General features: G+C 48.1%; 1 protein-coding gene across 2 annotated transcripts in view; it reads left to right on the forward strand.

Moving 5' to 3' along the window:
- Positions 1–888: 888 nt before the first annotated feature.
- Positions 889–27,137, forward strand: part of LOXHD1 (lipoxygenase homology domains 1) — a 108,677-nt gene continuing 82,428 nt past the window's right edge. For both annotated transcript variants that reach the window (XM_036323669.1, XM_036323670.1), the window contains exons 1-6: positions 889–1,018; positions 3,465–3,579; positions 9,892–9,972; positions 10,450–10,634; positions 21,506–21,604; positions 26,750–26,898. In XM_036323669.1, coding sequence (XP_036179562.1) covers positions 889–1,018; positions 3,465–3,579; positions 9,892–9,972; positions 10,450–10,634; positions 21,506–21,604; positions 26,750–26,898 — 759 coding nt within the window. The remainder of the gene's footprint in view (positions 1,019–3,464; positions 3,580–9,891; positions 9,973–10,449; positions 10,635–21,505; positions 21,605–26,749; positions 26,899–27,137) is intronic.

Genomic DNA, 27,137 nt, shown 5'->3' on the forward strand with positions numbered 1-27,137 from the left:
CCGCCCCGTCTGGCACTGTGGGTCACCAGGAGGTGGTGGGCTTCCCCAGGGAACTTGGCTTGGGTCAAGCGATGCTGTAACTCACAACTCAGTGTGTGCTTTGTGGGTGGTCTGAGTGCTGGTCTGAGGGGCATCGCTGAAGGGCAGCAGGTGTCCCCTGGCTGAATGGCCACTTCCAGAGGCATCAGTCTTGAGGTGGAAGCAGAGAGAAAGATTAGAAGAAGCCAGTGAGGACCTCGCCTGCTCCGTAAGATGATCAGAGGTCATGAATAATGGAGAGACATGGATACCTCTGAGTCCTGGCAGCTTGGCTGATCTGGGGCCCTGCCCTCCTCAGGAAGGTCTCAGGCCTGAGGACGTCATTCATGGCCTTTGAGACCTGGGAGGCCAGGGGGATCTCCACGGGGGGGGGGGGGGGGGGGGGGGGGAGGCCACCACCTGCCTTTTGGGGGGGGGGATTCTGGAAGAGTCCCCGGGCCCCCTTGCTGGGAGGCCAGGTGGGAAGCTGATGCTAAGGGTTCGATTTCACCTGATTCTCCATGAAGGGGAGAGGGGGGGCTGATGGGAGGGGCTGGGAGGAAGGAGGACGGCCTGCTTTCAGTCCCCATGAATAAATGATAAGGCCTAAGGAGAAACCCCAGGGCAGGAGCAGGAGGAGGTGGCCAGCCAGAGAGTGGCAGAGAGAGGGGCCAGGGATAGGAAGGGCTCAGAGGCCAAAGAAGTGAGGGGAACGGGAGCAGCACGGTGGGCACAGGGTACACCGAGTGTGGGCTCTGGCCCCACCAGACGTGGGCACAGGAGCGTAGGGGGAGAGGGTTGAGGGTCCAAGGAGGTGCAGGGAGGTGGGTGCAGTGAGCCAGCAAGTGCCAGGAAAGGGCAGCTGGCAAAATGATGCCCCAGAAGAAAAAGAGGAGGAAGAAAGACATTGACTTCATCGCGCTGTACGAGGAGGAGCTGCTGAACTATGACTCAGAGGACAACGAGGACGAGCTGGAGCATGAGTACTACAAGGCCCGAGGTGAGGGCGCAGGCCAAGGGCGGGCGGGCAGCGCGGTGCCTGGGAGCTTCCGGTGCTTTGAGGGAGGAATGGGAGGTTGCACCTGTGCTGCAACCCTTGGCGTAGATGGAGCAGGTGATACACGAGACCCCCACTGCTCGAGAGGCAAGGCGACCTGCCCTTGGTCACGGCCTTAGTGCACAGAATGCACTGGAGCCACAGCGCCCAACTCTTCAGGTTGTACACATCCCCAGAGCCATGTTCCAGCCCGGTCTCCACGGTGCGGGCTGCTTCAGGCAGGGCCTGACCTGACCAGGCTGTGAAGGGATGTGGTGGGGAGGAGGCCTGACCTCTCCTCACATGCCCAGTGGGGACTGGGGACTCTGTCACTGTGGCCTCGGGAGGACGGGGGTCTCTGGCTTTTCCGGAGAGAAGCTATGGTCCGGGTGGAGAAGGCAGTGCTCCGGGCCCAGGGCCTTATCCTTTTAGTCTCCTGGGGGGCACGGGAGCCGCTTTGAAATGCTCCACCTTCTTGCCAGGTAAACCAGAGAAGGCACCTCAGTGTATCGCCCGACTGAGACAGGGCCTATGAAGGGAAGAGAATGACTCAGCAGAATCTGAAACCCAAAGGGACCCAAGAGGCCATCCTGCACAAGCCTCCAGCCTCGGGCCTCTCCTCTCCTACAACCAGACAGGGGTTGCCCAGAGACATGTTGGGATACAATCTCCCAAGGCAGCCTCCTTGGAAAGTGGTGAATGAGCTGATGCAGTGATGATGAGGCAGTGATTGCTGCTGCTGCTGGCAACAATGGAGATGATGATGGTGGTGATGATTGTGATGAGGATAAGTCCAACTCCTTATGGAATGCACTTCTTTCATCCAACTGTGGAAGAGTGTCTGCAAGATAAGGTCCCAGAAATGGAAACGCTGAGTCAAGGAAAATGACCATTGAAAACTTTATTTTGATTTAATCCTTAACATAACTTTTTAAGGGAGAAATTATCATCCCTATTTTAGAGATGAGGAAGTGATGCTAAGAAATTTGGTTGAAACCACATAGCCAGTAATAGAATTGGGATTTAAATACTGGTCCATTTAGTTTCATAGTTCATATCCATTTCATTGATTGCTTTCTCATTCATCCACCCAGGCAATTACTTATTGAGCATCTCCCACTTACCAGGCCGTGTGCTAAGAGCAACTGACTCTGACAGTTCTTTGTGTGGATGAGGGGACTTTAAAATTTGGGGTCGTCCCTCTGGGGTCAAACAGAATTTTGTGTTTTCCACAATATATTTGTCTTCCACAAGACAGTTCTTCAGCTATCTAAATTGTTAATGTTTTGGTTAAAATTTTTAAAATTGAGAAATAATATATATTTCAGCACAAAACTCACAAAGGTACAACATGACACATTTTTACATCTGTGCATGCTTGTGTAACCACCATTCAGAACAGGACACAGAGCACAGCCAACCTCCAGAAAGCTCCTTCACTCTCCTTCCCAGCGGTAACAGCTTTCCTGATTCTATCACCACAGATTAGTGTTTTCTGTTCTTGAACTTCATATAAATGGGATCGTGCAGTATAGTGTTTTGGTGTCTAGTTTCTCTTTCACTCAATATTATATCTGAGAGATTCATCCATGTTGTGACATGTTATATAGTTTGTGTTTTTTGTGGTTGTTGTGTACTATCACATTTTATAAATGCATCACCATTGATTTAACCTTTCTACTGTTGATGGATTCTTGGGTTATTTCCAGTTTTTATCTATTATGAACAAAGTTGCTACAGATCGTGTACACGTCTTTTGATGGACACATGCACTAATTTCTCTTAGAATTATAATTAGAAGTAGAACTAGGGGTCATCAGGTGGACATTGTGTTTAGTGACCAGGGCTTGTAACAATTTACACTCTCACTAGTAATGTCTGAGAGTACAATGGCTCCACATTCTTGCCAATACTTAGCACTGTCAGCCTTTTTTATTGTAGCCATTCTGGTGCATAGTAGTATCCTGATATGAATGACAATGCCCAGGAGGTCATGGGAGGTGAGGGAGGCGCAGAGGGCAAAGAGGAAGGTGAGAGCTAGGTATGGGCTCTGAAGGTCGTGTCTAGGAAGGCATCCATGTGCTGGGCTGGAAAGAACACAGTCTGGGCATCTGGAGGCCTTGCACTGGACTCTGGTACTGACGCTGTATAGTGTGTGACCTGGACTTGCCCCCGGCCTTTCCTGTCAAATGAGTGTGCGGCATTAAGCGGGAGGTTTTGGTCTCACAGTAGGACTTGCTGTGGGTCTGCTTGTGGCTCAGGAGATTGCAGGCTGTAGCAGGAGTTCCCAGAGTCCTTTGTGGCTGGGCACCCCCTGCAGGGTTGGCAGGATCGATGGCTTCTCCAAGCCCACATAAGACTCATGGTGTTTTTCTGAGCCTGCCACCTGTCTTCTCCTTTCCTCCTCCAGTGTATGAGGTGGTCACAGCCACGGGGGATGTTCGTGGTGCAGGGACAGACGCCAATGTCTTCATCACCATTTTCGGAGAAAATGGGCTCTCTCCCAAGCTCCATCTCACCAGCAAGTGAGTACCAACTCAACCTGGGTCCTGGGCCGGTTGGAACCCAGGGGAGAAGACGTGTGTCCACAGGCATAGTAAGGGGTAGGGGCCTCTGCTAACCACAGCCAGGTCTCTCCCAGCGATTTCCTGTCAACCTTCCTCAGCTCGTCTCCTGATTTTTATGTGCAGAATATGCCCATTTTGAATCTCAGAATTCCCATGAATCCATGTGAGCTGTTCCTTGATGTGGGAGAATAACACTTGGGGTCAAGTAGCCTGGGTCTAGGTCCAGCTTTACCACTTAGTTGCCATGTAACTTCGGCCAAATCTCGTGCATCTGAAGACTTTGCTTCCTCATCCAACATCTGGAATTAATAATCCCCTTTTTACAAAACTCATAGGACCTTTGGGAAGAGGAGACAAGATCATGCATATGAGAGAGCCATGAGCTTCAGTGCTGTGCACCCAGGGACCCACAGCGTATTAAACCTGCCTGCATTACTCCTGTGTGTGTTTGTGCAGATGTGCGTGCGTGTGTGTGTGTGTGTGTGTGTGTGTGTGTGTGCTCATGCCAGTGTCTCCCATTTTATTGTAACCCATTGAGAGCAGGGGCTGCTCTCTCTTCTCTTCAATCTTTCCCCCACCACACACGTGCACATACAGACATACGCAGTAACACTTAGCAGAATCACTGAATTCCAGAGATGGCCTTGCGGATGGTCTGGGCAGCTGGCATTCAATCTGTGCTGAATGGCACAGGGGACTGATCATCTGGTCCTGAGCCCACCCCATCCTTCCTTCCGCCGGAGCAGCTCAGCTTATGGTTGTTTTACTGAGAGTCTGAGTCAGATTCTATTTGCGCCAAGAGCTCCACAGCCAAGAGGAATTTTAAAACCACCAAATCTAACTCAACCATTCATGGGGAAACTGAGGCCTAGAGAGGAGCAGGGAGCAGCGCTAAGTCATGGAGCTTGTTGGTGGTAAAGCTGGTCCTCCAACCCAGGTCTTGATGTCGACATTTTCTTTGAGCACATGGCCTTGTCGCCCTGGCAGGAATGGGGGAGGCCTCCTGGGCTCCAGGTTTGACCTCTGGGGTTAATGGCTTGGCACCCCCAGGGATGGCAGGGGAAGCTGTGGAGGGGTTGGGTCCACAGTCCAGGACATCCCCACATTCTGGGCTTAGCAAACTGACGAGGCCCCGTGTCACATGCTTGCCCTGAATGTGGGCTGTGGTGTGAAGGTGCAGCGTCGAGGCTGGCATAACATCCTACTTTATTTCTGCAGAACAGGGTACCTGCCTCCTTGCACTGCTTACCCTGCAGAGTGACTCGCTTGTGGAGCCTTTCCCTCCAGTGTCGTGGGCACGGTAAAGAGAAGACGTGAAATGCCCATCCTCTTTGCCATGTGACCTCCCAGAGGCCAGTCCTCTAGGGAGAAGCGACTAGACCTTGGGGATTTGGCCAATTTGGTTTTAGAGTTCCCAGCCTGTCTTTTTTAAATGAAAAGAACCATTTTCTTCCTTTGTGGTGGCTCCTCACTGTCTTTCCTGCTTTCGTGCATCCAAGCATCCTCAGACTCTCCCCCCTCACCTTTTTCATTTGTCAAAATATCCTCTCAGGAATGGCCCCCAGGTCACCTTCCATAACCCGGTGTGAAGCTTGATCCCTGGGCGTCTGAGTGGGGAAGGGCAGGCCGCATCCTGGGAAAGGGGTCTAGAGCAGGAATGAGCCGGCGGGGCCAGGAGTCTCCAGGCTCTGCTGACACCTCATGGAGGCACCAGCCTCTACAACTCGATAGGAATCAACAACCCACCCCACCCCCCATCACCCCGCAGTCTGCTGACAAGGTCCCTCCGTGTCTGCATCGCGCTCCAGGGAGGGAAGCAGGAGCACAGGTCTGGCCAGGACTCCAGTCTGGCTGGTCCCGAGGGCTCTGCAGGGCCCATGGGGAGTGGAGGCTTCAGGGCTGTGGGCACGTTTTATAATATCAGCTGTGTGCCCTGGAGCGGCGGGAGGTGATGTGGAGAGAGATGCCAGGTGGAGCGGGAGGATGAGGAGAGGTCTGCTTTGTGCCTCCCATGTCTATCTCAGTTCTTTGCAAATAGTCAGAGCTCAGTGAATGATGTGGGATCAGCAGGGCTAGAGCGGGACTTTACAGGGGAAGATACGCCCTCTGGGCCTCACATGGCGGAAAGGACTCAGATAAGAGAGGGATGGAGAGAAGGTACTTTAGAAGGGGAATACCTTGCAAAAGTATAGCGGCTTCAGGGGCACCGCAGGCCTGTGGGAGCTGGGAGGGAACCTACTGGCTACGTGAGTGCAGAGAGGAGGCAGGTCAGAAAGGCAGGGAGGACCAGACTGCAAAGGTCTTGCTTGAAAGCTGATCAATGGAGGTTCAACTTACTCTGTGTCCGAGACAGATTAATCTGACCCCGGTGAGCAGGTACATGGGGAAGGAGGAGACCGGAGGCTGGCTGCTGCAGGACCCGAGACAGTCTCCCAAGAGAATTGTATAGACACAGTCCTCACCGGGACCCTTTCCATTCGGGTCTGGGAGGGAGCATGGCTTTCTGGGGAATTCCAGGTCCAGGTCCCCGTGTAACCAGCTGCAGAGGCCGCGGGGTCACCGTGCTCCGTGAGGCGTAGATGCAGTTAGCTCAGCCCACCCTCACCCCCACCCATCCCCGCGGCCTGCTCAGAATGCCCACCGGTCCCCAAATCTCTCATCTCACTATCTGTGCTGTTCCCTCCTCACTGCACAGTGCCATCCCCAAACAAAGCCGTGTGTCAGCTGGAACTGGGCTCTCTCTCTCTCTCTCTCTCTCTCTCTCTCTCTCTCTCTCTCTCTCTCTCTCACACACACACACACACACACACACACTACAGGCAATTTGCTGTGTACCAGATTTCAGATTTCAGTGATAGTGGGGGCACCAGAGAGAGTTCACACTGCAGCAAGGTGAATATCTTAAAACAGAATAGCAGGCCCCTTAGTCTTGAAAGTAAGCCACCACCTTTCCTGGGATTCCTCCCTGACCCCTTTCTCCACAGCTCCAGCCACGTGTCTCACTCTTTCTCGGTCGCTTCTCCCATGTCCTTCTCTCTCTCCCCCTCAATTCCTGCTCTCTCTGTGCTCTTTGTCCGAGGCCCCAAGATTTTTCCCCTTCCAGCTCCCAAATGGCTTATCAAGATATTTTCCCCTCAACACAAAATAATTCCTATTGCAAGAAGAACTTTGGTGCCTGTTGGTGGCAAAGGCTGTGACATGTTCATTTCGATTCCCCCATAAGCTGACCTCCACCCCGACCCCCACACTGGTTAAGTGCCAACAGCCATGGCCTGGGGGTTCCCTTCACCATCACCCAGGACCACCCCAACACTGGGTCATGTGTTCAGAGTATGGCAAAAGGATGGGATCTCATGCATCTTCTGGAACACGGTTCTCCTGTTGAGAATTCACCCTTTGAGAGTGTCCGAGAATGCCTGGCATTTCAGCCCGCTGGCCCTGCCTGGTTGGCGGCTAAAATGCCTTGTGGGCCTGTAAAGGCTCCCCTGGGTGGGGGCCCTGGGCAGGGGTGTGTGCTCTGCATTAGCCTTCATTTGCAGGTTGACCAGGAGCCACAGAGAAGCCGCAGTCTCCAGCAGAAGGCATGACAAAGTCTGTTTCCTGTTTCCTTTGACCAGGGAACCCTGTCCTTTGCTGTTTCCACCCCACCCCAGTCGGTTTTCTGAAACCCACAGGCACTAGCATTCTGACTCACAAGAAGTACAGATCCTGGAATCTGACCCCCAGTCGGTTGAGATTGGGCCTCATTAGGGATTATCCAGGCCCCTTCCTGAGAGAAGGGAGTCTGTGTGGCCCTGCCCGAGTCCTTTCTGCCCCCTCCTCAAAGGAGGCCTTCCTCTTGTTTGCCAAGATGATGTTGGTCTCCATCTCATAGACACCGTGGACCATTGCTTTGTTTCCATGGTCCCCCTGGACGGCTACAGCGTGGTCCCGAGAGGCCCATCCTCGATCTCTCTGCCCTGGTCTCCCTTCTTCCATCTTGTTTTCTAAAATTTGTTTGCCAAGTGATTAGAAAGCACCATGGCCAAGCATTTAACACGCTGGGATGTGAATCCACACTCCCCGGGGTCAGTGTACGGTGCCTTTCTGAAGGCGCAGAGCCCCCCTTATGGAGTGCAGCTGTGAGAGCCCCTCTTCCGGAACGCTTGTTGGAGGCACCCCAGAAAGCTGGCTGCTTTCCTTCCAAACCCACACCTCCTCTTTCCCTTTCCAAGTCAGCCTCCTCTTCCCCTAAACATTGGTCTTGGCCGTTTCCTAAATCCACGCACCCTGAGCGCGGGAAGCCAGCACCTCTCATGCTCATTCCAAAGATTTCGCCACAGGCAGCTGCGGGCCAGGAAGAGGGGGCTGCTGAGACTGGGGCTGTGCTTTCCTCATAATTGCAAACCCAAGACATGCTCCCTTCAGAAAACTAAAAAATATATACAGACCAGGATAAATAATAAATAAATAACCAACACTTCATAATAGTCTTTCCATCTAGACATGTTTCTGTTGGAATCTCTCAGTCTTCATTGTTTTTAAATGAAATTGGTGTCCTGTGTATTGTTGTTCTGTTTGTACATTGGATTTTAACCTTCCTCCTTTTATAAAGCCTCTAACATAAACTTGTCTCTGTTTCATGACAGAGACAAGTCATAACAGACTTTTCAATGGCTGCATAATATTCCATCCTATTGCTCCCCAGGATGACTGTTTCGTAGGGTATTTATTTGAGGTAAAGACTCTTGTCTATTTATTCTAAAAATCCCCTTTTTGGGGGGGGGCATCTCATATGTAGAAATAGAAAGTGCCTCTTAATTCGTTTCTTTGTTTCTATTCACATTATTCTGATGCACAGGGTTGATGTTCACGTGTTTTCCAAGTCATTTAACCACCACTTTGACTCTGAAACAAAGCACAGGTGCGCTGTTATTTACCCTTGGATGTGAGAACCTGACAGGGACATTCAGCAGGCCTGGGAGTGGGCCCTTGCTCTCCAGCGAAACCGAGAAGAGTCGGCCACTCTTGCCCCCTCCCCTCTGTGCCCAGAGGCACCTCTGGGGCCTCTTTCCCCTGACAGTTTGCCTCAGTGTCCACGGTCACCTGGTTTCATGAGTTCTGCACTGCTTTAGGGGGACCGCGGGCCTGGGTCTCGTGCTGTGCACACCACCAGAAGGAGACTTCACCCAGGGCAGAGTGCTTGCCAAAGCGGGTCTATTTTCAGAGTCACAGCTTCTGAGTCTGTAGGACCTTAAAAGCCTTTTGTTACTGAGAGAGCTGGAGGCTTGTTGCCTTGGGGAAAAGACCCTTGACATCGCTCTTCATTTGGAAACATATTGATGGCAATAAACAGGCATATGTGTTTGGGCCTTTCTTTTCCCATGGGCTGTGCTGATGCAAGATCCCTGGCTAGGAGTTCCGAGGGAGGCCTGCAACTCTCAGCCCCACAGAGGCATCACCGTGGGGCAGGACGAACTGTGAGCAGGCCGGGCTGGAACTGCAGGGGTCCTGGCCCACACAGAAGACAGAGCAGGTATCCATGTGCGATTCAGGCTTTCGCTCCTGGAGGACTCCATTGTGCGGCTGCTCCAGCCCTCCAGTGTCTAAGCTGATGGGATCTAGGATGCTCCCAGGCTGGACTCGCCTGGCACCTCACTGTGGACCATCTCAGGTGTACCTGCTTCTGCTCGCACCATCTGCAGAACATGCCTTTCCTCACTGCCCCACTTCCCTGGTTGCTGATTTGGGTTGTTTCCTTTCTTGTTGGAATGGCAGGACCATGGATTCACACCCAAGGTCTGCATCCACTTGGGGCTGCCATTGCAACTCTCCCCAGCAAGAGCAAGGCAAGAAAGGAGAGGCCAGGAGGCCTTCAGACCCGAGAGTACCACGGCATCCATCATGCCTTCCTTCCTCCCCCACTGTCCCAACCCAGAGCAACTGGAGGGCGTTGGATCATGGCTTTGGAGAGCCAGGTTCTGGTCCCAACTCTGCAATCAATTAGCAGTTTACTTGAGTGTAACATGGGGCTAATATTGCCTGCTGTGCTTGCCTTAGTGGTACATGACAAGGATCCTGAGAACCTGGGTGTGAAAGCAAGGAATGAATACTCACCGGCCTTGCCCCTGCCTCTCCAAAGCACATCAGAAAGGAATCCCAGAATGGGCTCGGTTGCTTGTAGCACATCCAGGAGTGGGACGGTGGAGGAGGAAGGGGATGCCAGCCCTCGGCTTTCCTCCCGGGCCTGTGAGCCACGCCTGATCTAAGCTATGTGCATGTTCATTGCAGGAGCAAATCTGCCTTTGAGAAAGCCAACATCGATGTCTTCCGGGTGAGAACCAACAATGTGGGCCTCATCTACAAAATCAGGTGAGAGTCGGGCCCTCGTCCAGGCTGGAATGACATGGAGGCAGGTAGATTAGGAACTCGCTTCACTATTGACACTTTCTGGGTGTTATTACTCTCCTGGTGTCATTTGAGGGGAGACAAAAGGCCTGATTCTTTTCCTTCTACCCCAAGTCACAGTTTTCTAAACTTTCCCATTAGAGATTCAATTCTCTGGGTTAAGACAAGTTAAGGCAATTTTTCACAAACTTGGGAAATGTGCTCTGAGAGACATCAGCACAGTGGTTAGAGGCAGACCGAGGCAGTCTAGACTTATTAACATCATTAATAAGCATCTTGCAAGTTATCCCCATTTGATAGATGAGGAAACTGGGGTTCCAGAGGTAAAGCACCAACAACAATGATTGAGCCTTTCCTTGGAGTAAACAGTTGGGTAGTCCAGCGTGAAACGGGAGTCATCTCTGTGCTGCCATGACTGTGTGGGGGTGTGCTTCTGCCCAGGATTGAGCATGACAACACAGGCTCGAACTCCAGCTGGTACCTAGACCGTGTGATTCTGACCGACACAAAGCGGCCTCACCTTCGTTACTACTTCAACTGCAACAGCTGGCTGAGCAAGGTGGAAGGTGACCGCCAGTGGTGCCGTGACCTGTTGGCTAGCTTCAACCCCATGGACATACCCACAGGTCAGTGCCAGGCTGGTTCACCCACCGTCCCTCCCTGCTGGGGCTGGGCTCACCCAGGCCTCTGTCTTGCATCTGGGCAGTCCCATCTCGCCTTGCCACTCTCCAGGGTCTTCCTGTTGTCTAGGGCCTGGGTGAAGCCCCATCTCTTCCTTGTGGCCTTTCCAAGAGCAAGCTTACATGGAAAGTGGGGAAATGTCAGAGGACCTAGAGACATGATAGAGGGGTGGACGGGAGCAGCCCTGAACACATCCTGTGTTTTAACAACTCCTGTTAACAGGTATCTACCAAGAGTCCCTCTGAGTTTAAGGTCAGCATTCCCTGCTTTCCTGTTCCATTACCTCCCTCTGATGTCAAGGAATGTGCATTACAGTCAGGGCATGGTGGATGGGAATCAGAACTGGCTGCTTCCAGCGTTCCATCATGCTGCCCCCGGCTCCTGATTTTCATGAGTGAAACAGCTTATTTCAAGTGCATGTCTGGCAAAAGGCCTTAAATTCAGTCATATTAGCTCAACAGGACTCGGGAACAAAGCATATAAAAACACACACTGTAGTCCATGTCCCATTTTATCTCATCTTTGTTCTGTAAAGCTCTGACCTCCTCACCTCGCCCCATTATTGAACATACTTTTCTAAAAAGGACTAGCATATGTGGGTACATTCATCATAACATCCTGGTCACATAGAGTCATGGGCCACTGGAGGGAAAGGCATGTGGCAGCCAGAAGTGACACTCCCGTGGTCACAACAGAAGGCTGACACACCCCTTAGATTCTGCCTTCCAGCATCTACTCTTGGTCTCCAAGTTCCACCCTCTCTTGCAACCCAGCTGGGTAGAAACAGACATATCCTCTGTCCCAATGGGCTTCAGCTCTCAGTTTCTCTGTCTACCTCTGATCGCCCATCTCCCAGCTGACTTTGAACACTTGACTTGTTCCCCTGATCCCTATCATAACAACTTGCAAATTTATTCTTTTTTTAAAAAAAAGATATGTTATTGATCTTTTATTATAAAAACCAAATTTGATCATGACAGAAAAATTATAAAATAGAGGCACCCTTGTTGAAAGTCATTTGACCATACATACATGAGGGTTTGTTTCTGGGCTCTCTGTTTTGTTCCATTGGTCTAACTGTCTGCCCTTATGCCAGTCCCATGCTGTTTGATTATTGTAGCTTTACAGGAAGTTTCAAAATTAATCTGTGTGAGACCTTCAACTTTCGTCTTCTTTTTAAAGATTGTTTTGTCTTCAGGGTTCCTTGATGTCTTGCTTCTTTTAATGCATCCTAAATTTTCAGTAACTCTTTGTAACAGTGGCAATATACCATATTGACTTTGCACCATATTGACTTATTTACCTAGAAGAAAAGAGGAATATGGTGCCTGCACCCCAAGTCCTAAGTTCTTGCCAAAGACTTCAGGCTGCTGGAGAAAAAATCCTGGATTCTCCTGACTTATCCCCAATGAGTCAGCAGGAGTGGGTGTCCCAGTCTTGGCTGGCTGGCTTCCTCCCCACATTTCAATGGACTGGTACAGGCATCACACTTCCTGACTAAGAATCTCACACATGTGTGCACACTCACAGGGAGTTGGCAGCCATCCCTGTGCTTGTCTCCCTCTTAGTGTGGGCATCAGGGGTCCTGGCACTTCATGGAGCCTGGGGAAGGTTGGTAGGCACTTTTTCAGCATAACCACATTAGCATAACCACATTGGTTATTCCTGGGGACACAGTCTTGGCTATCAAATTGCTCCAGAAGTTTAGTGAAATTTCCTTTCTGCCATCACCTCTTGGCATTTCCTCCATTACCATGAATGCCCGACTTTGTTCAGCAGGATTTCTTCCACCCTGTGTGGAATGGTTCACCTTTTGACAACCCAGAACCCAGAAAAGGAGAGTAGCTACATTGGCATTTACACACTGATGGCAACCCCTGTCCAGGCCTTGAACTGACCCATCATCACTAACAGCTGCCGTCGGTGATGCCTCCCTGAGCTGCTCTTAGGGGTTGGGTCTGAGGTGAGGACATGGTTCTTGCCCTCCAGGTGCTCACAGTCCAGGGGAGGGCACAGATGGCCTTACTACCAGGCACCCATGAAGAGGGTAGAGGGCATCATGGTTCAGAGCTCCAAATCGCAAGTCATAGAGTCCTAGGTTCAAATCCCAACAATGCCATTTACTAGTTACATGTCCTTTGGGCAAAATACCTCTGTAGCCTGTGTCCCACGTGTGTACATTTTGCAATTACTATCTAATTTAAAATCCAGAGCACCGCTAGGAGGTAAGGTTGATTACTATCTCCACTTTTCAGGGTTAGGGTTAGGGATTAGGGTTAGTTTAGGGATTAGCATTAGGGTTAGGATTAGGGATAGGGTTAGATTTAGGGTTAGGGTAGAGTTAGGGTTAGGGTTAGGGTAGGATTAGGGTTAGGGTTAGAGTTTAGGTTAGGGTTAGAGTAGGGTTAGGCTTAGGGTTAGGGCAATGAATTAGGGTTAGGGTTAGGGTTAAGGTTAGGGTTGGTTTAGCATTATCGATTAGGGTTAGGGTTAGGGTTAGGATTAGGTGTAGGTTTAAGATTAGGATTGTGTGTAGGGTTAGGGTAGGTTTAGAGTTAGGGTTAGGGTTAAGGTAGGGTTAGAGTTAGGGTTAGGGTTAGGGATAGGGTAGCATTAGGGTTAGGTTTAGCGTTAGGTTAGGGTTAGGGTTAGGGTTAGGTTAGGGCTAGGTTTAGGGGCTGTCACATGGTAGGAAAGTGTGGGTTAGACCTATTTTGGAAGACTCTGCGTGGACTTCTCAGTGCCGATATGATATCATTCCCTGCCTTTTGGCCAAGTAATTGTCCCCATCCCAGTGCCACCCTCCAACTCTCTCACCTTGAATAGCATTGAGGTGATCACGTGGCTTACTTATGAGCCCACACCACGTTGCTCAGGGAAGCTCTGGGCAATGAGACAGGCCCCTGAAACCGAGAGCTGAGTTTCAGCTGGCCTGGGGCTGTTCACACCCCGGGGCTGTTAATGCCCAGGCACAACAGCTCGTCAATGTTTCAGAGCCAGGCTCTGCCAACAGCAGAGAGGGCCCTTGCTCTCCTAAGGGCCCAGTTTGTGGTGGGTCCCATTCCCTCCCCTTCCAGCTGGGACCTGCTCACTAGGCCTCCTTAGGAATAAGTTTTTTTTCTAAGAAATATTTGTCTTTGGTGGATTAATAATAAATATGACTGCAGCCTGTTTCATGCTATGCTCCAAAGAGACCGAGGGGCTAGTTGTCGGAGAAAAGAGAACTATACCAAATGGTATAGCTAGTGCTGGGGCTGAAAGCTGCCCGGAGTCTGGGGAATGGGATTGTATTTGTCCAACCCAGTTACTGTTTCCACGCATGGTTATTCCATCAGGTAACTGGGTTGTAATTTCACTGCAGCCCACGCTGTGCTATACAGTGATTATCACACAACTCCAGAAGTGCACCCGGTCTTAGCAAGACCATGTTGGGCAAGTGCCTAGGGTGCATTTGAAGAAAGGACGGGACAAGACAGGGGTTGTGATTAATGTGTTAAGGGCCTGTGCAAATTGCACTACCTGCAGTGAATTGCGGCCCTGCCAGAGGACTGCATGGTGCAAAAGCAAAGGCAAATTGAAAGCATTCTGAGTGATTGATGCAAACAACTCCCATCATGAGGGTCCTGCCAAATAAGCCAACAGGCCCGACTTGCTCCCAGCTTCTACTGGATAATACCAGGGGGTAATTAAACCATTAACTAAAAAATATAACTCTCTGGGCCACAAAGCACATGGGACTATACACCCCGAGTCCTAGTTCTGGGTTTCCCACCCAATAGTGATGAGACCTGGGGCAGACCTCAGGTCCTCTCCCAGCCTCAGTTTCTCCCTCTGTGGAGTCAGGCATACCGGGTGGCCCCTTGAGTCTTTTCAGGATTAGTAGAGTGTTTACCTTCACAACCAAATGGCAAAGATGGGCCCAGGACTAGCCCTCCTCTACAGGGCGAGAGATTGGCTTGTGATGACCTCCCTTATGCTATGGATATGCCTCCCCCCGCCCCCCCCCCGTACTTTCTATTCTTCTACGTAGTGCCTACCTCCCGCCTATGAGCTCAGTCTCTGGACCCTTCTTCTCTGTGGGCAAATCCTGACTCTGCCACTCCACCAGTTGTGCAAGCATGCCTTAAGCTCTTTGTCTCCATTTCTTCATCTGTAAAACGAGGATAACATTAATTTCCACTCATAAAGTGGTTGAGCTGATTAACTGGGGCAATAAATATACAGGACTTAGTGCACGGTGGGCAGAGAGAAAGTGCTCAGTAAATATCATGGTGGTTGTTGCTCTCGTTGCTATTCTGATGTTTCCTTGTCCTCTTCTCCTGCTTCTGGCTTGCTCTGACTCTGAGATGCACAGACTCAGGATTCTGTCCTCTCAGAATCAGAAAGGACTTTGGAACCACTCAGTGCCAGGACCTGCCTCTAGAATCCGGCAGGCTTGTCTAGACAACTTGGAATGGACTCATGACCTTGATTGCCGTTGAAGCCTGTGGGAAGCACCTTTCTTCCCAATCCTCTTCCCTTCCTTGATATGTACCTTAACAAAACTCATGTTCTCCAGGGCCCTCTGAGCTTTGGTTGCTGTAGGTGCTGTTAGGAGTAACTGTTTCTCAGAACCCTACGAGGTGGCCCTGGGCCCGTGGACTCACAGTGATGAGGACTTCAGGGTGGGAAGAGCTGGGCCAGCCGCGCATCACTCTCCTCCTCTGAACTTCACAGCAGCTTCCCGCCCACCCCATCTGCTCCCACGTAGCAATGCAGAAAATCATCTCCGGAAAGAGTGGGAAGAAGAAAACTGCTTTGAATGAGGCCTCAGGGAAGAGTATCAGATAATTTCAGGACCAAAAGGGATTTTATCCATTTTATAGAGGAGAAAACAGAAATCCTAGGAAGTTAAGTGACCTGCTCTTGGTCACCCTGGCTCAAGATACCAGGCCATGCTCCTCCAATGTCATGCAGTGATTCAGTGGGTGTTTACTGGGAATCTTTTATGCACCAGACCCTGTGCTCAGGGTAAATAGGCAGGAGCCTAGATTATGAAGAGGAGAAAGGTAGGCCAACAAGTAATCACAGTGCAAAGGTATAGAATGTTCTAAGTGAGCGATGACCAATGGGAGCCAATAGAAGCATAGAGGAAGGGAGAATCAGGAGGGCTTTATAGAGGAGGTGATGCCCAAGCTAAGACTTCACGGTTGAAAAGGAGTTTGCTAGGCTTTCAAAGAGAATGAGAGCCCTTGGGGAACTAAGGGCTCTGATGGCACAGTATCTCATTCACACAGCTGAGAATAGGCCCTCCAACTCACAGCTCACTGTGCCTCAGGCTCTGGGCACCATCACAGTCCATGCTCTCTTTTAACCCAGCAGCCGAGACCTTTGGGGGATGCATGAAATTGTATATTTGCCCTATATTTGGTTATTTTGATTTTCAAATGGGTGTTTATAATAACCTTTGCTTTTCTATTTGTGGAAACAGCACTTTCTCAGTGCTGCTTTTGTATGCATGACACTCTGGACTTATGATACCAACATTGCCTTGGTCCTGATACAGCTGTTGGTATGCATGCTAGCTACCTATGGTCTCCGACTTGACCCCTCCCCTGAGCTCTGAGTGTTAGCCAGAGTGAGCCCAGTGAGAGCCACAGAAGGGGTTCCCATCTGCTTGGGGCACTGCAGGCTTGGAAAGTGGGTTCAAGCTAGACCCAGACCACACCGGGGAGGGGTGAAATGACAGCTAAGAGAGCACCTTCTTGTCCAGTCCCTTGAGCCCAAATCTGGGCTTCACCCTTTCTAACCATGGGGACTTGGTTAACTTTCTTAACCTTCTGCTTTCATTGCCTCATCAGTAAATGGTGACATTAGCAGCATTTGGGTCTGTCATGCTGAGGATTAAATGAGATAGTAGGTGTGACTGGCCCATAGTAGGTCCTCGGCAACCATCAGAGGCTCCTACTATTATTTTGATAAGTTGGTGTGTGTGCAAGGGCAGCCAGGTTGAGAAAGCACAAATGTTCCAGTCCTATTTGAAGAACGGGGTGAATCTGGCCGAGAGACTGGGCCCCTGACCTGAGGAAAGACAGAGGAAACCTTTGGGGGCAGCATGGAGGAAGGGCTGTCGGTCAGTGACTGTGCCCCAGCTCCTGGCATGTAGCATTGCTGCTCATCCGTGGGTCCGCTGACCACGTCCTCTCCATACCCGGGTTGACCTGGGTAGTCTCCCCACTGAATTTCTCTCCTTCCGCCTAGTGCCTGTGATGTCTCGCTTCTCTACATCTGGCTCTCAGTGAGCGGAAGTGAGGGGTGTCAGGGTGTGAGCCATTGCAGATTTGAGGGGGTGTAAAATAAAGTCCAGTCATCTTCCTTCCAACCCACTCCCGACTCCTCACCTGCCCAAAGAAACAAGGCCACGGTCTAATCACACGGGGTCTGAGAACGGGTGAAAGGCAAGGGGAAAAAAGCTCCGTGAGTCAGTTCACCACCAGTTCATTCATGATTCTCTGCTTCCTAAAAAAGCCCTGGCCACGTGAGCTTCTTTCTCTGAGGCGCAAATGCTGGTGGGTGTGGGATGGTCCCTTCCTGGGAAGGCGGGATGGAGGCTTCGTTACAGAGCATTTGCTTGACTTCTGTTGTCATGAACACGATGAGCAGCTTGGCTGGCTCAGTGTGCACACAGTACCAGGACGGGGGCTTCCAGCCCCCCGTGACTGTGCCTCCCCCGCGCCCACAGTGGCTCTATGGAGATGTATCTTGTCGCTGCCGTGTGCTGACTGTTCCAGACAGTGCAGGGGAGGCCGTGGGGGCGGCTGGCGCACCAGACACAGGAGGCAGCTCGGGCCTGCCGTTGCCTGCCTTTTCTGGAAGCCCACGCAGGCAGCTTCCGGCCGGCCTGCAGGAGACAGATTTCCCGTTTGATGGGAGCAGCCTGGGCCTCTGCCATGGGGCCAGCAGAGAAAAGAAAGAAAGAGGGCGATGCTGGGTATGTGTTGTCCCCCGCCCCCCACCCACACCCCCCGGCTCCCGCCGGGCAACAAGGACAGACCACCCTCTGCTGCGGCCTGAGGCAAGCAACCTGTCTTTAGGCTGCAACTAACTCTGCCAGCTCAGCCCAGCTCTGATTTTTGGAAGGCACCACGTGATTAACTGAATCCCCGGTCTATCTTCCTTACTGTATCCTTTTCAGATCAATGCTCAACTTAGCTTGGCCTCTCAGAGCTCACACTGGCTTTAGTGGAAGAAGGCTACTGCCTGGAAGGTGGGGTTGCCGGTTGGGTTGTGCAGGCTGAGCGCTGCACCAGCGTGTCTCTGTGAGGACACAGGTGTAGATTTTTGCATTTCTTATGACAGTTATCCAACAGATGGCAGCAGCGTGTCTTGAGGAAGGGATCCTTTTTCCTCATCTGCACAGAGGCACTGTGTGGGCTACTGCTGGTCCTGCTGACAGGCCAGAGAAGACTCAGTGCTGGGAGCTTCCTGACAGATGATGTGCCAGATGTGTAAACCATGGGCCAACCTTGGCTCGGGCAGCAGTTCCCGTGCTCCATCACTAGGCCCTGCTCCTCCCAAGCTTGCTAGGGTGATGAGCGCCTGGCTAGCTCCTCCTCCAACTTGATCTCTCCCCTCTTCCCAGCTCTGCTCCTTGCTTGCTCTCAGTTAGGCAATGAGTTGAAGGCACAATGCCTAACATTGAAGCACTGGTGCTTCCATCTGTCCCCACCTTCAGGAAAGCCCAGCCCGTGCCGGCTTCTCACTGGACTCAGGGAACTTCAGGCTCAGCTCAGACACACAGCATGGTGGAGGCAAGGACAGCTGGCCCCGCCTGCCCACACTAGGCCCAGGACTTGCTCCTTCGCACCTCCTCCACCTCTGAGAAAGGGCACTAGTTCTCCATCCTTTGGAGCCTTGAGCTGCTTAGCTCGTGGCTAGGATGTGCCGTGATTATCCTGCAACCAGCAGCTGGCCACGCCAGCACCAGGCAGCTCTGCTCCCGCTCCAGGCCCCAGAGCGCTGAGATGCCCATAGTCCTTCGCCTAGAAACACACAGACCAATGCTGAGAGCGCAGGAGAGCTCAGGGCAGGGACTGCCAGCAACGGCCGGTGGGCCAAGCGCTGCCTGCCACCTGTCCGTGTGGACCTCAAGCTAAGAAAGGTTTTTACAGTTGTAAGAGGTTGAAAAAAAAGCAACACAAGAATAATATTTCACAACACAGGAAAGTTATAGGAAATTTAAATGGCTGTGTCCGTAAGGTTTTATTGGGACACAGCCACGCCCGTGTGCCTTTACGTAGATTGTGCATGGCTGCCTTAGTGATACAGTGGTAGAGTTGAGTAGTTGAGGCAGAGACCACATGGCCTGTATGACCTACAGTATTGATGACCTGGCAATTTACAGGAAAAGTTTGCCGGCCCCTGGCGGAGAGCACAAGAGGCCAGGAGTGTCCCGGAAAGAGCCCTGGATGTAGAGGCGAGAGACCTGGCCTTGATCCCCTCTTGCATCATTTAGCTGTTGTGTGACCTCGGGCATGCCCCCTTGCCCTCTGAGATTCAGTGTCCTCATCTGTAAATGAGAATATCAACAGGACGTGCCCCTCCTATGTCATGTGGCTATTGTGGGGATCAGATGACTTCAAGGACAGGCTAGTGCCCTGCGAGCTGCAAGGCCTGTGTGAATGTTCAGTATGATTTGCCCCAGAAGGGGGGTCAGCCCTGCCCATTCTCTTTCAACCTTTGTTTCTTACCATCTTTCTCCTTTCTGGCCTCAGGGCAGGGCAGAGATTTTCATAAGCCCTTCACCTCTCCCTGTGTTATTACAAGTCCCTGTTACCAGGAGGGCAGCCAGTTTTCATAGGTGGGCATTTTACCCTCTCACTGATCATCAGATTAAGGGGTGGACTCAACCTATCAAAATCCGCTTGCAACTGGATTGTGCTCAGTGAGACGCTGGTCACCGGAAATCATGGGGCTCTCACAGGACCCTTGGGGAGCAGGGTTTGATGCACTGTGCTGATAGTTTGCCAACGGAGAGAAGGGAGCCCTATTTTATTCAGCTTGCTCTTTCATCGATATGTGCACTTAATTACAATTTAGGGTTGGCACAGGGCCCTAGGCCTTGTTGGGAAAATGGCAAATCAAATAGTCAGATAGTCTGGGGTTCTGCTTAAAGAGGAAATGTAAAAAAAAAAGGAGGAAGAGCAGTAATTTCATCAGCCTCATTGTCACTCTAGGGGACCCTTTAAAGAGCAGCTGTGAGGTGTGGCATCCCCCTTCCCCTGGTGTGATTGAAGGTCACCTGACATACAGGATCCTGCTCTGTACTCAGGCAACTGCATGGGGCTCTAGGACCCCATTTTGCCATAGAAAGTTCTCAGAGGTTAGAAGGCTGTCAGCCCTTGTGCCTGACTTGACTTCCTCCTGCACTGGGTTCCCCTGGCTTCCTGATCCCTGGGCACAGCCTCAGCCAGAAAGTCCTGGAAGCTCCTTCCCACCCCAGTGCTGTCTGTTCTCTGGATCCCTGACCCTTGGCTGCCTCCTTGTTGCCTCACTTTGGCCCCGACACTCTGCTTGTGGGCACTTGTCCAGCACAGGGATGCTGTGTGTTCCCAAAACCCTGCCTGGGCTCCTGCTTCCCAGGCCTCATCTGGCATGGCCTTGGGTAGCTCCCCCATCTTCTGAGATGCTTCCTTCATCTCCTGGCTTTCCTGCACAGTCTGCAGGGCTCCCTTTCCTGGCCAAACGATGTGGAATTGCAGAGTGAAAAGGACCCTTAGTGTTCTCACATTCTCTCACCTCTGGCGTGTTCTCCACAGCATCTCCGACAGATGGCTGTCCACCCATGTGCTTGGCACCTGATAACTGCCTATGTGTCTTTAGGGGTGAGAAACTCACTTCCCAAGGGCATCCCATTGCTTGTTGGATAGCCTTGGCCACTAGAAATGTTGCTTTTTTTGAGCTAAAATATCCTTCTTTATAATTCAACCCGCTAATTTGAATTCTGGAATGATTCAGAATGTCTGCTACTCCTTCCACAAATGCTCTCCAGCCCCCAGCCCCCCACCCTTTCTCCTGCTTCCCTGTGCACAATGCCCTCTGGAGTCCTGGTGCCCCTTCTGACTGACCGCTGTTCAGCAGTGGCCTTCGGGGACACCCCTGGGACTAAGGCCAAGGCAGAGACATTTGAGTGTCCAAGGAATGGAGCAAAGATACAAGAAGCAGATACAGGTCTTTAAATGAGGTAATTTCTAAGTGTGCATTTGCTGGCTACTATTGGTGCCTCTAGTCATTGCACTGGGTATAGCCTTGACAATTTTCATTTACAGAATCCATTTTCCCCAGTGAATTTTTACACTGTGATGAAGTATGGAGAACAGATTGGAGAAGGCAGAGCAAATGCAGAGGGCCCAGTAAGAGGCATTTCAATATCCAGGAGAAATGTGCTGGGGTACCTTGGATTTGGGCTGATTCATGCATCCCAAGGCAACATGTTAGTAGCTAAAAACTGAAGTCCACTCTACCTCTGATTTATGCTATGCAATCAATTTAAAAATGACCGTTTGACTATTTTCCAGCTTTACTGAGCTATAACTGGCATAGAGCATTGTATAAGGTTAAAGTGTACAATGTGTTGATCTGATATGCTTATGTATTAGCAAGGGACGTTTGGAACCAATGTCAGGCAACTTGGTTGTTGCTCAGTTACTGACAGTGATCATGACAATTCATGCCTTGATAGAGGGAAGGGTGGGTGGTGTGGTAGTTACTTTGGGGCCTCTGTTCTTCCCTCCTCAGGATCCTAATGAACTGAGGCTTTCTCTGACCCCTTTCTCAGGTAACAGGTATGAAATTAAGGTGTACACTGGTGATGTCATTGGTGCAGGAACAGATGCGGATGTCTTCATCAATATCTTTGGAGAATACGGAGACACAGGTAAGGGGTTTGAAATTCTTTCTTTCACAAACCATGCCCAGAAACTGCTTCTTAGGTGGGCTGTTTCCTCCCCTCCTCGCAGCCCCAGTTTCTCTAGGCTGCTCTGTTGAGGATCTCTCTTCTTACGATGTGGTTGTCATGGGCTCCTCTGGGCAATAAGGTGTTCATCTTGTAAAATGTATGTGTGTAATGTGTTTTCAGGGTAAGGTGTGCTTAGGTTTTGGCTTGGTTTAAAATTGTCCTGCACCCTAGAACAGATCCAAGCTCCAATCACCATGGAACTCATTCTCACTTACCCGCTTTGTCTCCCTAAGCTGCATGTCCATCTTGAGTCATATTCTGGGATGTGGCCTGGCCTGATTCAGTGCAGTGGTTTGGGGCAGACCAGAATGGGACCAGGGATAGAATTAGAGCTGGCCTCATAGATGGAGCAGGAACCAAAGACACAGACACAGTACAGGTGTTAGGAGGAAATTCAGGCCAGCGGAACTGAGGCAGATGGTTCTCTCCTGCTTCTGCCAATTTAATGGAAGAACATAGGAGACAGTACAGCTACCGAGACATGTTAATTTTGGACACAATATATTGAAAAACTCAAAATGCATTGCTGAGCTTATAAGAATAAAAAAAGTCTCCAGGTGCCGGAAATGAAGAGGGAACGCAAAACCAAAATATTAGCTACGAATTGATGCGGTGGCTCTTGAAAAGAGGGAGCTTTCACATTCAGCAATCTACAGGGTGGATTTTATACCATTTGAGGTCATAAAATGAGCTCTTGGCCCTTCATGAGGCGAGATATGCAAAATTAGAACCACACATAAAGCCAGGAGTCTTGAAGGTTCACAGGAACATTTTCAGTGAAAAAATAGAACAGGAAAACATTTGCTCATCAGTATAGTAAACTTATCTCTGCAAGAGCTCCAGATTAAAAAGACAATTGCTGAGAAATTGTTACCTTCAGCTTGTACCACATGTGGGCTTGAGGTTTGATTTTACACTACAAGTGTGCTTTGGGGACTTCCTCTCCCCAAATACAGAAAATTGGTTCCATGCTAGTAATACTCTTGGGTACTTAGCAGAAGAATTGGGGGACTTTCTTTCCCACAAATACAGAAAATTGGTTCCGTGCTAGTAACACCCTTGGGTGCTTAGCAGAAGAATTGCGATTCCTATAGATGAAGTACTGAAGATGGATTCAGTTTCCAAAACCACAAAACACTTATGGACGCAATTCAACATGGCTAAGCACCAATAGATACAACAAACAATGAGATTAACACACACACCCTCCGCTGCCCCCCTGGAGAATTTCAGATAATAGAGTAACCTGAAAAAGGCTATAATTTAAGTATTTTAAACTATCAACATGAAATATGCAATTGAAGAAAATAACAGGTACCGTGAAAAATATAGCAAACAGCAATACAGGAAATGGCCCTGGGCAGGCAGCTCAGTTGGTTAGTGTGTTGACTCAATATGCCCAGGTTGTAGGTTTGGTCCCTGGTCAGGGCACATACAAGAATGAGCAAACAAACACATAAATAAGTGGAACAACATTTCAAGGTTTCTCTCTCTCTAACATCAATAATTAAAATTAAAAAAAGAAATACAGGAAATAAAAATATAGTGAATAAATACAAATGCTTAATAAATGGCTTACTTCACACAATTAAAAACTATTGAATAGGTAATTTGTAAACTATAAGGTAAATATGAGCAAAATATTCAGATGTAGCAGAGAGAAAAGGGGTTGGAAAGTATAAAAGAGAAGACATGAGGCATGAAGGAGAGAATAAGTCCTGATAGATGTTAAGCAGGAGTTCCAGAAACAGAGAATATATAATAGGTGAGAGGAAATATTTGAAGAGATAATGGTTGAAACTTCAAAATTGAGCAAAGATATGAATCTTCAAGTTAAAGTAAGAAAATGAGTCATTAAACAGGATAAATAAAAACATCCACATTTAGATACATTGTGGTGAAGTCGGAGGCAAAGAGAAAGAACTTAAAAGTAACCAGATTTGGTAGGTTACCTTCTATAAAAAATTTAAATTTATAGCAAATTCCTATCATCAACCTATAGAGGGCATAAGTTCACTGAATAATATCTTCAGTATTCTGAACAAGAATATATATCAACCTAGAATTCTGTACCCAGCTAGGTTATAATTCCAGCATAAGGGCATAACTAAGGAATTTCCATGCAAACAAAGAGAAATGGGCTTTACCACTTATAGACCTATGCTTAAACAACCCCTAAAGAATATGCTCAAAGAAAAAGGAAATTGTACCCCAAAGAAAGGGTGGGATGTAAGAAACAAAAGTGAGCCAAAAAAATGATTATGTGACAATCTAAGCAAGCATTGATATACAAAGCGATAACAATAATGACTATATCAGGATATGAGAAAATGTGGACCCAAAACACTAAAAAACAGTAATCTTTGAGAAGGAAAGTAGATAATGATTGTTAAAACATAATAAAGTTCTTGGTCCCAGTGCATTCTCCTATCCTAGGAGAGTAGAGATATTAAATTTAGACTTTAATGTTAAGTATGCATATTGAAATTAATCACCAGAAATAGAAATGTATAATTTCTAAACCAATAGAGGAAGTACAAAGAATAAAAAGTCAATCCATCCAATAGAATGCAGGAAAGGAGAAAAGAGAAATAAAGAAAAGGCATAGTTAAAAGCAAAAAGTAAGATACATATATAAATAATCACAATAAGTAGTAATAAATGAAACTCACCAGTTAAAGGATATATGTTCTCGTATTAAATGAAAATAAATAAAACTCAGCTTAAATGATATAGAAGGACTGAGAATAAATAAGATGGAATAAAGTATTCCAGGAACATATCAGCAACAGGAAAGAAGCTGGTATAGCTATATTAGTATCCATCAAATTAATCTTTAAGGGAAAATGCTTTGTTAAACATAGAAGTATATTAGGCAATAACAAAAAACCAAAAATAAACCTGGAAGATATGATAATTCTGAACTTGTATAAACTTAGCAACTTATTCCAAAAATATGTGAAGTAAAAATGAACAAAATTCTTGGAGAAACTTGGTAAATAATCATAGTGGAAGATTTTAACACAAGACTCAATAATTGATAAGTTAAATGGATAAAAATTTAGTATGGCTGCACAAGATTTTAACTACACAGTTAATAAGCTTGATTTTATGAAAGTATGTAGATTCCTGCATCCAACTGGTAGAGAACACACATTTTTTCTTTTTAAAAAAATATATTTTATTGATTTTTTACAGAGAGGAAGGGAGAGGGATAGAGAGTTAGAAATAGTGATGAGAGAGAAACATCGATCAGCTGCCTCCTGCACACCTCCTACTGGGGATGTGCCCGCAACCAAGGTACATGCCCTTGACCAGAATCGAACCTGGGACCCTTCAGTCTGAAGGTCGAAGCTCTATCCACTGAGCCAAACTGGTTAGGGCGAACACACATTTTTTCAAGCACATAATGATAATACACTAACCCACAAAGCAAGTCTTAACAAACTCAAATAAGTCAATATCATTGAGACAACATTCTTTGATTATAAGTCAATAAAATTAGGAGAAACTCCAACCTTTCACTCCATTTAGAAACAAACTTTAATTTTCATAAAAAATAATCATCATTTACAAAATTTAGGAGAATTTATAAGTCATTTGAATCAATGAGAGAGAAAGTTTAATAAAGGTTCTGGATACCAGATTAATATACAAAAATTAATAAAATAATAATCAAACATTTAATTTAAAACATGTGACTTCTAATAGTAATTATAAGGTACTTAAGAATAACTCTACAAAAGAGTTTTCTGGAAATATATAAAATTTTATTTAAGGATATACAAGAATACCTAAACAAATGGAGGAATATATTATGCTCATGGATGAGAAAAAACTTAAATTTATTAAGAAGTCAAATTTTCTCATGTTATTCTATAAATGCAGTGAAATTTTAATCACACTTCCAAAGGGCAATATCCTATAGCTTAAGCTGCTAATAAAATTCATGTTCATAAAGAACTATGTATTGCCAAGATAATTTTGAATGTTGAAAAGTATATTAAGAGTATTTACAATATGGGTATATTTACCCTGCCAAATATTAAGACATTGCAGGTCTCTAGAAACCGGAACAGTGTGATATAGATAGAGGATAAACAAAAATACTAATGGAACAGAATATAGAGTCCAGAAACACACATAGAGGCAGCATTATAAATCAGTGGGAAAAGGATGAAATAGTCAGTTACTGGTATGTGAACAATTGTCTCACCATATGAGAAAAGATAAAATTAGATTTTTTTACCTTTCACCATATACAAAAATAACTTCCAGATGGGCTAAAAACTTACATGTGAAACAACAACTCTGTGAAAATTTTAGAAGAAACTTTAAGAGAGTGTCTTTTTTAAAATCTCAATTCAGAATGGAGTTTCTTCAACTATTCACTAAAAGCAAAAATAATAAAGGAAAGTATTGATAAATTCCATTAAAACAAAAGAAGTTTGCATGACAAAGGAAAGACAATAAAGTATATGAATAAAAAATTACAGAAGAGCAAGATCTAAATTATATATATACCAATCTCTCAAATATATATATATATATATATATATATATGAACTTCACACACACATATATGTTCAAGTTACCTTTGTTGTTGACTTTTAAAAAATTTTTATTTTATTTTTAAAAAGATATTTTTATTGATTTCAGGGAGGAAGGAAGAGGGAGAGAAATAGAAACATCAGTGGTGAGAGAGAATCATTGATTGGCTGCCTCCAGCAAGGCCCCTACTGGGGATCAAGCCTGAAACCCAGGCATGTACCCTGGCTGGGAATAGAATCAAACCAAACCATGACCTCTTGGTTCAGAGATGGACCTTAACCACTGAGCAACACCCATCCAGCTTAACTTTATTTTTATAGCAGTTTTAGGTTCATAACAAAATTGAGTGGAAGTACAGAAAATACCCACATACCACCTGTCATCCCCTATGAAACCTCCTCCCCTAGTTGACCTTGGAGACCATCCTTCAGTGGGTAGACCATTAGGTATTGGCGTTGGTTCCCTCTCCTCCTCTGGTCTTCGCTGTAATTGTCTTGCATGTCATGTGCACAGGGGAACGGAGGCTGGAGAGTGAAAAGAACAACTTTGAAAAGGGAGCTGAAGACAAGTTCACACTGGATGCCCCTGATCTGGGGCAGCTGATGAAGATCACTGTTGGCCACAACAACAAGGGGGCGTCTGCAGGTTGGTTCCTGTCCAAGGTGGGTTCAGCGCCTGTCTGTGGTCCTTGTGCCCTGGGAGGGGGATTCTGGCTCTTCAGGGAGTTACATTTCAGCCCTAACTTTCCTCTCATGATCTATCTGCCTCTACTCTTCTGCCTGAGCCCGCTGGCCAACCATGCTGCCCTCCTCATACGTCCAAGACTTTGCCCATGGTATCACTTTCCTAGAGAGCCCAGTTTACCCTTCAGGGCTCTGCCAGGAAGCTTCCCCTAACTCTG

The sequence above is a fragment of the Myotis myotis genome, unplaced genomic scaffold (assembly GCF_014108235.1).
Source record: "Myotis myotis isolate mMyoMyo1 unplaced genomic scaffold, mMyoMyo1.p scaffold_m19_p_9, whole genome shotgun sequence".
Classification (NCBI taxonomy): domain Eukaryota; kingdom Metazoa; phylum Chordata; class Mammalia; order Chiroptera; family Vespertilionidae; genus Myotis; species Myotis myotis.